General features: G+C 35.6%; 1 protein-coding gene across 3 annotated transcripts in view; it reads right to left on the bottom strand.

Moving 5' to 3' along the window:
- Window positions 1–15126, bottom strand: part of HBS1L (HBS1 like translational GTPase) — an 85922-nt gene that overhangs the window by 21804 nt on the left and 48992 nt on the right. For all 3 annotated transcript variants that reach the window (XM_021693138.1, XM_044917253.1, XM_044917254.1), the window contains 5 exons: window positions 13993–14101; window positions 9031–9290; window positions 8402–8567; window positions 5349–5466; window positions 753–899 (listed from right to left, as the gene is read on the bottom strand). In XM_021693138.1, the coding sequence (XP_021548813.1) occupies window positions 753–899; window positions 5349–5466; window positions 8402–8567; window positions 9031–9290; window positions 13993–14101 (800 nt within the window). The remainder of the gene's footprint in view (window positions 1–752; window positions 900–5348; window positions 5467–8401; window positions 8568–9030; window positions 9291–13992; window positions 14102–15126) is intronic.

The raw sequence follows: 15126 nt of genomic DNA, 5'->3' as shown, positions 1-15126 counted from the left end.
TATGTGCTCAGAGTAAATAACTAGAACTTCTCTTGAAGGCATTTTGACCATATATATAGCAAGTCTTAAAAATGCATATGCCCTTAGGCCCAGAAATTTCCAAAGAATAAGCTATTTCTAAATACACACACACACACACACACACACACACACACACCTGGAAATATTCACAAATAGGGGATTATTTGAGTAAGTTACATATATCTTTAAAACAGACTAGAAAAAAGCTGTAAAAACAACCTGTTCATACAAAAGTTAATTACTTGGAAACATGCACAAGAACATTATCATTTTTTTAAAAAGGAGATAACAAAACAAATTATAACACATCGTTATGAAGAAAAATATTTTCACCTATAAAAATAAACAGGATGGATGCACAAAACGAAAAGTTAAGATTTCGGGGGGAAAAGGGGAGTTGGAAATATACGTTATTTCAGATTTCTTTATACTAAATCAAATTGTGTATTATTTTATAACTAAAAGATTTTTTTTTTTTTATTTAAATCCAATCAGCCAACATCATTAGTTTTTGGGTAAGATTTTTAAAATTAATGTTGAAAGTGAGAGAAGACATCTTTTTTGCTTAAAAATTACTTGTATCTCATTTAATATAAGGATCACGATTTAATTCTTTTAAATATGGCCACCAGACTAGTAAGATGTACACTAGTCACCTCTGAGGTCATCGATATGGCAGGATAACATCTTAACATCTGAAATGAAATGAATGCTCATTCGCCTTCAAATACCTGATCCATCTTATTGACTGCAACCGCAAGCTGTGTGACTCCAAGAGAACGAACCAAAAGGCCATGTTCCCGTGTTTGTCCCCCAGTCTCAAATCCAGCTTCAAACTCTCCCCTGCTGGCGTCTACAACTAAAACGGCTACATCCGCCTAAGAAAGAAGAAATAATCAAAACTAGGAATAACATCACAGCATTTTAATTCAAAGAACAGATTAGTCGATTAATTGTGGTCAGATTTTAAAGGCAGACTCTAACCTGAACACCAAACCCCAAAGCAAATCAAACAAAAGACTTACACAGATGGATTAAATTTAAATATAAAAAAAATACTAGCATGTGGCCAAAAATAATGACATAAAGAATAAAAAAATTCCCATATTTGATTACATAACAAAATATCTAGGCAAAGGAGGAAATACATAAACACAGTTAAAACATAAGTAAACAGGGACAGATATTTGTAAAAGTTATAATCTTAATATGAATTTTACTAAAACAGGGAAAAAAGACACAGCTCTGTGGAAAAATAGTTAAGGGGTACAAGCAAACAATTTGCTAAAGAAATACAAATGGCCGAGAACCATGAAAAAATTCAAATTCACCAGAAACCAAAAAAAAAAAAAAAAAAAGGCATTAAAAGCACATGAACATACTCTTTCCTTCTCCCACTCTTAGAAATCACATAAGCCAGACTTAAAAGACAGAATGATTTACTACAGGCAAGAGTGTAGTGAGACCAGCATTCTTCCGCACCGCCTGTTTAAGGGAGGAAGCTTTCTGGAGGGCATTTTCACGGTATCAAGAGCCTTAAAATTATACTTATATTTTGCTTCCCATCACTTCGACTTCCTGGAATTTATCCTAGAGAATTATAAATCAACAAAGATGTTTTCCAGAGTACTATTTATAAGGAAGAAAAACTGTGAATAAATGAGTTATGCAAAAAGAGCACATTCACCCTTTATGGCAGAGAAAAAGAATCTTGACTTAACAAGGGTTCCTAATCTTTCCGGAGCATTTTGAGAATCAGGTGAAAGACATTTTTCCTCTCACACTCCATTTATACACAAAAAAGGGAAGGAAAAAAGCTAACCTTAGCCTTGGGTCCTTTTCCTCTTTAGCCTTATTGACACTAGTTTTACGGGTTCCCACTATTCTTTTGTGTTGATGCTTTTTTTTTAAAATTTTATTTATTTATTTGTTTGAAAGAGAAAGAGAGCAGAAGCAGGGGGTAGCAGCAGGCAGAGGGAGAAGCAGGCTTCCCGCTGAGCAGGGAGCCCGATGCAGGACTCGATCCCAGGACCACGAAATCATGACCTGAGCCGAAAGGCAGGCACTTAACCGCTTAACTGACTGAACCACCCATGCGCCCGTGTTGATACTTCTTTATGTGACTCCACTTGCATCATGTGGATGCAGTCTTTGAAAATTTGCAGAGAATGGTTTGTGCACTTTCATCCTCATCAACTATTTCTGTTGATGCACTGTCAGGACATTCTTGAAAGGAGCACTCTTGCATTTTCCCCTTTTGCAGTTTTTGCCTCGCAGGCCTACCTGTTTTTACAGAAATTTGTTTTTCTCTAATCCAGGATGTAATAATGAACTCCAGCAGTCCCCTCCTGAGCTAGCTCAGACTGGTACTGGATAATCGCTCTCTGGAGGGTCCTCTTACATTCCATCCACAGGAAGCGCTCTGGCCTTGTGGTCTGAACAGAGTCCATAATAGCTTTCCTCTTCCATGTTTCCTCAATGACATTTTAAGTTTGTGCTATCCAGTCTTTAAAGAATTTCACAGACTTTGCCATATAATGTTTACCATAATGAGAAATAAAACGGTCATAAAGTAAGTAAAGAATTTATTAGATACTTTGCTCTGAACAGAACTTTACATTAGAAGTATCAACCACATACTTTGGTGGGGCAATTTACACTATGATTTCTGTTCTTTTTTCCTTTTATTCTTACCCAAATATTCCTGCCTTTCTTCTCGTCTTAAGAGCTCAGCATTCATTTCCAATCCTTCATGACTTGAAACGTTGAACCCTAACTTCTTCAATGAGATCCAGTTCTTTGAACAAAAATTCTTGGTTAAGAGCACAAATTGGAGCAATCCATTTGAAAACGGACTCTGTTTCACTCACGTGTACTCACTAACAGGCCTTACACCTCACCTCAGGCAAATTGCTTAATCTTGCTGGGTATCATTTTACTTGTATGTAAGTGCTGAATCACTAAATTGTACACCTGAAACTAATATTACACTGTCTGTTAACGAACTAGAATTTAAATAAAAACTTTAAAAAGAAAAAGCACTTGGTTGTGAGGAGCGCCAGGTGTTTTATGGAAGTGTGGAATGACAATATTGTAGACCTGAAAATAATATTACACTGTATCTTAACTAACTGGAATTTAAATGAAAACTTAAAAGAAGAAAAAAAATTTGCTCACTTCACAGAAACAACGAAGAGTAAGTGTAGTTTATATAAAGCACCCAGCCCTGACCTTCCAAATCCTAGACTCAATAACTGTAAATCTCCTTCTAATCAGGTTTTGCTGATAACTGTCAAATTATATTTATTTTCTTAGGTTAAAATCTGAAATTCATTGGGATGCCTGGGTGGCTCAGTCGGTTAAGCATCTGCCTTCGGCTCAGGTCATGATTCCAGGGTCCTGGGGTCGAGTTCCGCATCGGGCTCCCTGCTCAGCAGAGAGCCTGCTTCTTGTTCTCCCTCTGCTGCACCCCCGTTTGTGCTCTCTCTCTGTCATATAAACAAAATCTAAAATAAAAAAAAAATTTTTTTGAAATTCACTGAATTGACATTAAGATATCGAAGGCAGTAAGTATTCTTCCTAATTCTCTTTTCCTATTATCATCTCCAAAAAATTCCGGGGCAATTTCTCTATTTTTTCATGCAGCAGCTTGTCTTTGGGAGCTCAAATGCCTACACATTTTTAAGGAAGCCTCTTCGGCACTACAAAGAGATCTTTCCTTATCACATATACTGTGTATATTCTTCTTGTAGTACATTTGTGTTAGCCTTTCGTCTTTACATGTTTTACCTTCCTACGTGATTTCCTTGAGGAGAAGCAGCATACCCCACATTTTTCTTTGTATCCCTAAAAGCCTACCCCAGTATTTTGCAGGCTAAGTTCCCTAATATGTTGAGCCCATTTCTTCATCTGTCATATAATAGAATTCAATTGATAATTTCTGAAATCCTTTCCTATGCTAATTCCATTAGGAGTTTGGAAAAAACGATCTTTATGATTATTCTAGATTCTAAGATTCTAGGATTCAAAGACATTTTACTATAACTGCTTGATGTTTGCCTCTCCCATTAAACTACCAAAATGTGCTTCTTAGTTCATATCCTTATACTGCCTACCATAGTGCTTGGCACACAGCAGACATTCAGCAAGTATTCATCGAATGAAAACAAATACACACACACACACACACACACACAATGAAACAAAGGGAAAAATATATTGTATCCTTTGGTAAATGCAATGAGAAGTACATTAATTTAAAAAAGGGATGGGGCACCTGGATGGCTCAGTTGGTAGAACATGCAACTCTTGGTCTCGGGTTTGTGGGTTCGAGCCCCACCGTGGGTGGAGAGATTACTTAAAAATAAAATCTTAAAAAAAAGTAAAATAAAACAGGAATAATATGCACCTTCATTATAAGGATTAAACTAAATGTACACAAAACACCTCATACACTGTCTAGCCCATATCTGGTACTCAGTCAAGAGTGATAATTATTTTTCAATCTTCAATATCTTGTTCAGTCCATGGATCTTAAATTAATATTCTGAAATTATGTATCAACTTCCTAAAATAGAATATTTTCTCATTTACCTTTAAATATATTCTAATTTATTTATATAACATCCTTTTTAGGTTGACAAATGCTCATATTAACATTCCCTTTAAATAGATGTTAAGAACTCAGAAAATGGCCAATTGCTTAAGTCACACTTTTTGCCAGACACAGGCAAACTTTTGAACTCTTTATATTTTCCAATAATCATCTTTTATTAAAAAAAATCCATGTCCTCTATAGGCAGTGCTATTTTCATTGTTTTAATTATTTAAAGTTATTGTCTTTGATTTTTTTCCATATCCTTAAGAACCATGTAATTCTACAAATTGCAACTATTTTTTAATTCTACAGAGAAAGTAAATAAACCACAGGGGTAAAACTCCCAAGCTTCACTGTTTCTGCACAAATCAGTGCTTTTAAAAGATATAGGCCCTGACTATAAATACAGCAAAAAGGCAGATATTGATATATTCACTCCAACTTACTAATTAATATAATATAAAGCTATATCTCATCCAGTACTTTACCATTATTTTTACTATAATAAATTCATAGCTTTTATACATTTGCTTCTATATAATAATTAGAAAAACTTTTATATGGTACCAATAAGATCATAAAAATACAATCTTTATGTTTTCACAACTTTTCAAAAGTTAAAATTTTTAATTTCAAAATATTTTAAAAGTTGTAATCCTAGAATTATAAGCTCAGCATCAGGAAACTGTATGTACAATCAGTGTAGTATAATTCAGGAAATATCTGGTACCTGGGCTGCTCCTGTAATCATATTTGGAATGAAATCCTTATGGCCTGGAGCATCCATTAATGTAATAACTTTGGTAGTGGTCTCAAACTTTGTCATACCAACGTCCATTGTTACTCCCCTTAAAGAAAACATAAAATGGTTAGAACGCACTACAGAAATAATCAGTGCTATGGACTAAATTACTTAATAATATAGGCTAAATGACAGTCTAAATTCTTAAGAAATAAGGGGAATTTTATTACACTGTTTACTATTTTGACGAATTAAGCTATCAATTGGGGCTAGAATCTCTGCTGTAACAAAATTTCACATGTATGGCTTTAAAATAAGCCTGTGGATGCAGCACGAGCTTAATCAAAATGCTGGATATTTCCCATTTCTCTCTCTTTTTTTTTTTCCTTTTGGTAAAAGGCTACGTAGACTGTGAGCAAAGAAAGATAATATAGGGACACCTCTGGAGGAGGAAACAGTAAATACTGCACATGAGAAGGTAATGTGGAGCATGACCACTATCGGGAGGAAGTTTTCCTCATCTTCATACATAGATGCTTCACTAATTATAAAAATAAACATAAAACTTTCATTTGCAAGGTAGGTCAGTACGTTACACATTTAGAAAAAAAGAAGTATCAAAGGAGAGAGCAAATTTTTTAAAAACTGCGAGAGATAAACAGTAGTTTTTTTCCCATTCCGTTTTGTCCTTCTTGGAGACCAACACAGTGCCTCTTCTTAGCCACAAAAATGTAGGTTCGGCTTGTAAGAAAGCCCAGGGAGAGTCTACAAAGGTACTGAGTGTTTCCAGAAATCAAGAAAGGGAAATCGGGTGGGCAATAAACTGGGTAATCATTCATCCTGATTTGCCCCAAACAGTCCAGAATAAGGAATGAGCACTCCCTTTTACTATCAAGTGTTCTGACAATGATAATAATTTATGTGTCTCCCTTAGCAGAGCGAGTGGTAAGGTAACTGTGGGTCTCCTTGATCAAGTCATTCTAGCTTAAACAATGGGCCACTTGACTTGGTGAAAATGATGCTTAATTCTCTCTAATAATCTTCAAAAAATTGCCTAGAATACTGACGAACCAAGATTCTGAGCTCCTCCCTAAGACTGCTTTGACCAGAATACACTCTTGAGCCAGCTCTGGTCTGCATTTGTAACCCTAAGGATATATAAATGTCACTCATTTTACTAATTTCTGTTCAACATCTGAGAATAGACAATTTATAAATATTTAACGTGGTGGGATGAGTAACACACTGTATTTTTGAAATGCTATTAAGGAACATACAGTGGTGAGTTAAAACTCTCATTATGTATCTAGAAGCATCTGCTATCTACAGAACCAAAGAATATTCTAAATTTGCATCATGCTGAGCAACAGAAAACTACCAGCAGCAAAAATGTAACAGCCAACCAGTAGATGTATTATCAAAAATAAAAAATAAAAATAAAAACCCCACTAAAATTGTTGACTATTCTAGGAATTAGATAATTAGCTCACTTGCCAGCTCAGCTCACATATTAAGTAAATTCAAACAAGTTATTCTAACTTAAATTTTACTGATCTCAATCTCTTTACCTACTTAGCAGATGACACAAATATAACTAAAGAGCCATATATTTTAATAATCTGCTTGGTAAGCTGGTAGATGGAAATTATTTAGTCTTCTAACACTGACATCATACAAAAATTCTACTGTTTTCCAATATTCATTTTCCAAAAATTTGCAACCAAATAATTTTCCTTACGAGGCTGGAAAACAAGTTTATGATGCGATATAGAATAAAAAAGACCACCTACAAGGAAAAAAAAAAAAAAACCCACCATGATATAAAATTTTGTTTATCAGAAGAGCTAAGGAATATTGTGACCATTTATTGAGAACTACCTTATGTATTATAATGTAGACTATTCAAGACTCCCCAAGAAAATAAATACACACTTTTTATGAAGTATGAAAATCCAAATATATTCTCTAATCATACTCAGAAAGAAGACAGGGAACATGGGATAATTTCTTGGTTAATTTAGGACTTTCAGAGGACTTCAGAGTCCTTAGTCATTATTTTGACACAGTTGATATACCTGCCATTTCACCTATTAGCTGTCCCCTTCCTTTCCTGACAAAGGTGCCAGTGGCTCCCCCCGCCCGGACAGTTCTGACATGATACATACCAACACTCTAAAAAGACCTCAGAAGAAATACTTTGGCGGCACCTGGGTGGCTCAGTCGTTGAGCGTCTGCCTTCGGCTCAGGTCATGATCCCAGGGTCCTGGGATTGAGCCCCGCGTCTGACTCCCTGCTCCACGGGAAGCCTGCTTCTCCCTCCCCCACACCCCCTGCTTGTGTTCCCTCTCTCGCTGTGTCTCTCTCTGTCAAATAAATAAAATCTTAAAAAAAAAAAGAAAAGAAATACTTTGGCCAGAGGTATATGAGTAGCTGTTCTCTCCTGCAGAGTTAGCACTGGGCACAGCAATAGACTAGATTAAATTTCTATGGTAGGAAGTAGGTTTAATTACTAGTTTGTTGACTCTATCTCATATAAAAACATACTACAGAAAGTATAAAGATGAATTAAGTCCGATAATTTAAATTTACTGGTTATTTTAATTCCAGACAGAAGACAGTTTACTACAAAAAGTTACCTGTCCTTAAAGTTACCTTATATAAAATTTAGTCTTATTCATAATTTTAATTCAAAATCAAGTCAATTTGACATATACTTAGGGAAGGGACAACTGAAACTTCTCCCACAGAATAAGTAACTAAGGTTTTTTACTGCCTTTTTCTGTGTATGGTTTTTGTTTGTTTGTTTGTTTGTTTATAAACATTCTTTTCAACTATTCTCATAGAATTTGGAAGAGTAGAAAATGTATATAGATATAATGGAACCTATAATAAAAATATTCCCCTGATAATTAAAAGTTTTCTCTAAAAGAAGTTTCTAGAATATTTCATGGCATGTTTCATACATATTCAACACATACTACATACTTATTTAAAAGATTATATATCATTTCAAACTGAAAATTTTGAAATATAGTGACTACCTTTCCCTTTCTTCGCCAGTCTCATCCAAGACCCATGCATATGCAAACGAAGCTTTGCCAGCCTTTTTAGACTCTTGTTCATACTTATGCATAGTTCTTTTGTTTACATTACCCAGAAGATAAAGCATATGGCCCATCAGAGTACTTTTCCCAGCATCAACATGACCTAAGGAAAATTGATTCAGGATTAATACTCGGTACATTTTCAGACGCTGTTCACATTGAGGCATTGCATGAATATGTAATCCAATAGTTCATGTCAGTGTTTAGAGTAATAAATACCAACGTTTATCAAATGATAGTTAAAATAAGTGGAGAAAAAAAGAGTGTCTTTTTAGAGAGGGGGGACATTTCCTCGACTATTGGACATTCAAATTGTCAATAAGACATGGCATTTTGGAAACATTCACAAAATGAAAATGCCACAAGCAAGTCTAATGACCTCCTTGGTAACTTGGCATTATTTCCCCCAGGGTGACCAGAAAGCATTATGATGCGATGCCTCCTTGCTTGTGTCCATTTACACCCAGACAGAAACTCAGAGCGGGAACGAGTGTCCATGCTGCCACCAGGAAGTGACCAGGCTAAGGCAGAGGCGACCAGGCACCCAGAGGAACAAAGGACATTACCGATGACCACCAAGTTGAGGAGCTGCTTCCCGCCCTGCCGCTTCTCCAGTTCCGCTTTGACATCTATTTGCTGCCTCAGCTTGCCAGACTTTTTCACCAGCGTTGGTGCTGAACTCTGCTCTTCTGATGTTTGAATGGTGTGGGATGGAAGAACTGATTTAGAAACAGTGTCAAGAACATCAGAAGCAGCAATGCCGGTTCCTTCACTAAGATGTCCTTTTTGAGGTGTGTGGAAACTGTGACCATTTTCTTCAGTTACTCTACAGAAAACAGAGATAGGAAAAAAAGTGTTTAAACCAACTCAACTGACATCCTATAAGGTCAGAAGGGCAGAGGAGTTGTCTCTTCTTATTCCTTACACTTGCAGACCAAAAATGATCTCTGCTAAGTGGCTAGTCTATCAAGGTGGAAACGATAAGTTAGCTAGACCCAAACCACGTAAATACAGATGTGGAGGATCCCAGGAGAAAAACAGTCCAGCAAACACTAAGATAAGAAGAAAATATCCTGTAAAATAACAGAATTCAGAGCCATAGCCTTAGCCATATAGTCCTATCAAAACAGATGGCATAATGGAGATATTTTGTAAAACCTGGAACTAAATGTGTTCCTAAAGATAAAGTAGTATTTTAAAAAAATAGTTTCATCCCTAACTCATTCTTCCAACAGGACAGAGACTTAACAATCTTTTTTGCTCAAACACTATCCTTAAGGGAGATAACTCTGTCTACATTTTCTTAATACTTTCAGCAAAGAAGTTTTTAATTCATTAATTCAACTAATACTTGATTTTCTAAAAACTACAACTTCTACTAGGCATTGATGCTGAGAAGAAAAGATGGAGATGAGAAATTTATCTACTAATCCCAAAAGCTTACAATCTAGTGAGGGACTCCAATACATAAAGTAGAAACCAGGCCATCTAGCATAACTTACTTGCTCTTTGATAATGATGATGCCCCCAAAAGTAAACACTGACCTTAGTTCATTAGCTCTTTGACCAATATCTACAGAAACTGTATCAGTGCTATCTAACCCATGGACAGCTATCAGCAATGTGATCGAATCAACCAGCCTACGATATACTTTACACTCCTTTCAGTGACACAGATAAATAGAAACAGGACAAAGAACAGGTTAAATTGCAAGTTATTAAGAATGAAACCAATCCGGGCACCTGGGTGGCTCAGTTGGTTAAGCGACTGCCTTCGGCTCAGGTCATGATCCTGGAGTCCCGGGATCGAGTCCCGCATCAGGCTCCCTGCTCAGCGAGGAGCCTGCTTCTCCCTCTGACCCTCCCCCCTCTCATGTGCTCTCTGTCTCTCTCATTCTCTCGGTCTCAAATAAATAAATAAAAATCTTTAAAAAAAAAAAAAAAAAAAAAAAAGAATGAAACCAATCCTATTCAATTCAATTTGGAACTGACAAAGAATTACATACAAAAAGCAGTTTCTGTGAGAATAGTACATTATTTTCTTCTTGTCCACTGTACAAAAAACAGACTCATTTTTCCCTCTCAGGGAACTTTTATGTGCTGAACACTGACCCTTCATCCTAGTCCTCAGGAAAGAGTCCCATTAGTTATATTTGCAACTGCATTAAAAACCTCATACCCACTCCCCTTTTCTCTTGCTTTTGTAAATCTCTACTAACAATTTTGGTGTTCTTTGCTAACACCACATAGGCAGATTGGCTTCATCTAGATCCACAGGGAAAAAAATTTATGTGGAAACAGTCCAGTTCTTTTAAAGGATTCCAACAGGTTAAATTAAGTGAAATCTTAGACTATAATTTGCAAACATTTGAATGACCACAGCTAGTTCTAAAACCAAAACATGACAACTCTGCATTTAGACAAGTTGAAAAAAACCCTACAAATTATAACAAAAGTGTTCAACCAAAATAACTAGACATGGGCTCTGGTTCTGCTCAGACCTGGGAGAAATCACAATTTCTGGTTTCAAATCTCTGTTTTTAGTTACAGAAGCTTTTCTTCAAAGGAAAGTTAAGTCCAGTGCAGAGAAGAGAGCCAAGCAGAATGGCTATGGCTGACAGCAGGTAGGGCCCTGAAGCTCAGCTGGCCCAGCAGTTGAAGGGATTCACAAAGCATGGCTCTGACTTGATCGTTTCATTTACAACTCAGTAAAATGAAAGGTTTGCTTTTCTCTTGGTTTTATGAAAACATTCAAATAAATTCTAGGTAAAATACAAATTAGTTCACTAAATTGTACAGTGTTAGAAGGAAGTGACCGAAGTAATTAGAAAAGCATCCTAGGTAAGTTTGTGCTTATTAAAAACTTCTACATATTACGAGGTGAAATTCAGTATTTTAAGGTTTTGAAAAATCTCTAAGATGAGACCTAAAAAGGTTGTAACTACTAACGGATATGAAAAAAAGAGTAAGTTGGTTGAATTTTTTTCAAGTGTTTTCTGATGCAATTTTGTAAACTTATCTATTATTATAAAATGACTACTCTGGTGTTTTTCCTAAACCATCTTTCCAAAAGTAGGAATATTTCTACATGAATCTACAGGCTTAACTTTTCTTCTTCATTTATTTAAATGAGACTGGGAAGCTAATTTAAATTTAAGAGTTTTTGTTCTCTATGCAAGGTTCTAACCATTTATACTTTTTCTAGAGAGGTATTTACCATCTTTAATATTAGTGAAGAAAAAGTTTGCTGTTTTAGTTTCTTCTAAGCAATGCATCACCCCTTTTTCATGAGCTGCCATTGGGAATCACACTATGTAGGTATTTATGATGCTGAAATCTTGACTCAGAAGTGTTTCATTAATCAAATCAGAATAACAGCCTAAGTATTAGCCTTAGTATAAACTTCCTAAAAAATCCTATATAAGTATTTGACACAAATATAGCTTGGTCCTTAAGCAATATTATGCATTTCTGAGTATCCTGATCTGTACCTACAGACCTCTCATGTTCTGATGACTTCTCTCCTAGAGCTGTAACAAAATATTGACTCACAGGCTGTTTTTCACCTTTACATTTTTCCAAGTCGGTTTGTTTGTTTTAAGATTTTATTTATGTATTTGACAGAGAGAGCCAGAGAGCACAAGCAGAGTAAACAATAGAAGGAGCGGGAGAAGAAGCTCCCCGCTGAGCAGGGAGCCCCATGACTCATCCCATGACCCTGAGACCATGACCTGAGCCGAAGGCAGACGCTTAACCAACTGAGCCACCCAGGCGCCCCTCCAAGTTTATTTTTAAAATAAAATGTATTTCCCCAAGGACTCTGATCAATAAATAAACTATTCTATGAGAAGAAATATGATGATGAACATTAATGGCCCCTGTCCTCATGAAGCATATAGTCTTGTAAGGTTCTGAAAGGCTTGCATTACACTTGTGAAGTACAACAGAGTTAGGTTGTCAAGAATTATTTACTTGTACTTATTATTTTTTTCTTGATCATTTATTATCCATTATTTTTTATAATTACTTCCACAGATAACTATGCACTTACATCTAATATGATACATTAATTTGGGCGTATTTGCCCTAAAATTTCCAAAACCTTTTGCAGTAAGATTATAAAATTCTTAGAATAAGGAATTGCGCATTCTATTTATTTTTTTTCTCTCAATGGAAATAATCCCATTATAGGATTAAATGGTTCCCAAGACATAAGAATAATAAAGAAATTTATGATTCTAACTAACCCAACCCCAACTCAGAGAGAAAAGACATATATTAAGCTTTTGGTAATTAAACGAGGACTCAAAATTATTGTAATGGGATACATTTACCCAAATTAAAATGTCATTCATTTTAATTCATTAAATGTCACTCAAGAAAATTTCATTAATCCATTCAACATACACTGAACACTTACTCTGTCCTGGATATGGAGTTCCTTCCTTCACTGAATTGGAATCTAAACAAAGTATTGCTTTTACAAAATAAAAAAATTGAACTAAGTGATCATGAAGATTCTTCACAACCAAGACTCATGAAACTTCCATTAATTTAGATAGAAGAATGTTGTAAGGGAGAAAAAAATAAGGCTGCTTAGTTTTTATTTCTTGAAATTTAAAAAAATCCTCTATTTTTTGTTTATATTTGATAAGAGTGACTCTTATCTATCTAAATGACAGACAAAATATATGTAATTTGTAAGTAATGGATTTAAGTTAACTGTGCTGTTAAGCCTCAAGCAACCGATTTCCCTTGCCTACAAAACTCTTGGGAGGATCCTCGAGATTATAAGAACAAGTAAGTGCTACTAATGTAGCATCTATGATTTCTCACCAGATTTGAAATTCTAGGTATGTTTCATTTTGTATTTTGTGCCTTTGTTCTAGTGATCCATTTAATTCAACCTTAAAATCTAAAAGAGTTTAAAGATTACAGTTATTGAGCACCTGGATGGCTCAGTTGTTAAGTGTCTGCCTTCAGCTCAGATCATGATCCCAAACTCCTGGGATCCAGCCCCGCAGCGGGCTCCCTGCTCAGCGGGAAACCTGCTTCCCCCCTCTCCCACTTCCCCTGCTTGTGTTCCCTATCTCACTGTCTCTCTCTCTGTCAAATAAATAAATAAAATCTTAAAAAAAAAGTAAAGATCATAGTTAGAAAAAAATTTTTAATTAATGATTACATGATTCGCCAACCACATTTAATTCCCACACACTGCTTACCTACGCCATCTAGTGGTAGAAGGATTCCCTAGCTCAGAGTGCTAGATTTCACAAAAGAGGGTTTTTGCTAAAAATTAATTAATATGAGGAAACTGACAGTGTATTAGATTAAGTAACATGCATATTTAGTATCAAGCCTAATTTCTCATCCCCTTCTTTGTACCATGTCACACTGAAGACCCATGATATTTCAACCTTACTGACACATCATGCAAAATTTATTAAAATAGATTCTCTTTCTTATAGTCGAGTGGAAGACAATACCAATTTCCAAATAAAAAGATGGGGAAGGGCTTAAGAACTTACCCAGGCACTTCGAATCCCATAGTTTGCTTCTTTCCAGACACAGTCATTTTAGCAACTTTTGGCACAATTTCAGATTCACTTCGAGATGACTGGGAGTCTACTGATTTTCCTAATTAGAGAATAAAATGTAAAAGGCTAATTAATTAAGGCTGATTTCTAAAAAATTTGTTACACATTATATAATTACATAAATATATAACATGATAGTTAAGTTTTATAGAATTTATATCTTTATACATATTCTTTTCTCTAAAAAAATTTAAGTGAAAATTAAAATGTTGAAATTCTTTTGTCACCCTATATTCTGGGAAATCCCCTACTACTGGGACTCTGCTATGCTTAACCTCCACCAAATCTCTTCCTAATTTTGAACTGACTCTTAAGTTTCAGTATTAAGAGGCCACAAGGTGGTTTCTGCACTGAGCCTAGCTCTGACAGAATACCTAGGCCCTAGGTCCCTGTCTCCTACCACGCCCTTTCACACTACTAAAATTGTTTGGTCAGTTAGCAGATGGCTAAGCTATTTTTAATCCCGTGATACCTATAAACTGATGAGCAAGTTAAGAGGATGCTGAATTGTGCTGGACACTATATATTTTACTTGCGCACAATACTGGGCTTAGTAAGATATTTGATATCTAACAAGAATATGGGGGAAGAGGTCAATACAGAAAGAGTGAATTAAGAACAAGATCAATTATGAGGGGCTCCTGGGTGGCTCAGTCGTTAAGCATCTGCCTTCGGCTCAGGTCATGATCCCAGGGTCCTGGGATCAAGCCCTGCACTGGGCTCCCTGCTCGGCAGGAAGCCTGCTTCTCCCTCTCCCACTCCCCCTGCTTGTGTTCCCTCTCTTGCCGTGTCTCTCTCTGTCAGATAAATAAATAAAATCTTAAAAAAAAAGAACAAGATCAATTATGAGCTAGATCAAAGACTTTTATGCATCTGATCCTTTAAAAAATATACCTGTGATTCATGGAATTCTTTAGAATGTATCTTTATAATTTTCAGTAATATTACCAGTCCACTTAAAACTGGAAACTGCAAGTTACACTGGTAAATATATATACACAAATTACCTTTTAAATTGGAAAAGATAAATTAATGTATATAATGCATACAAAATGTTTACTATTT

This window comes from Neomonachus schauinslandi, chromosome 8, assembly GCF_002201575.2.
Source record: "Neomonachus schauinslandi chromosome 8, ASM220157v2, whole genome shotgun sequence".
Lineage (NCBI taxonomy): Eukaryota > Metazoa > Chordata > Mammalia > Carnivora > Phocidae > Neomonachus > Neomonachus schauinslandi.
The sequence above is the reverse complement of the archived record's forward strand: the minus strand, read 5'-3'. Positions and strand labels throughout refer to the sequence as shown.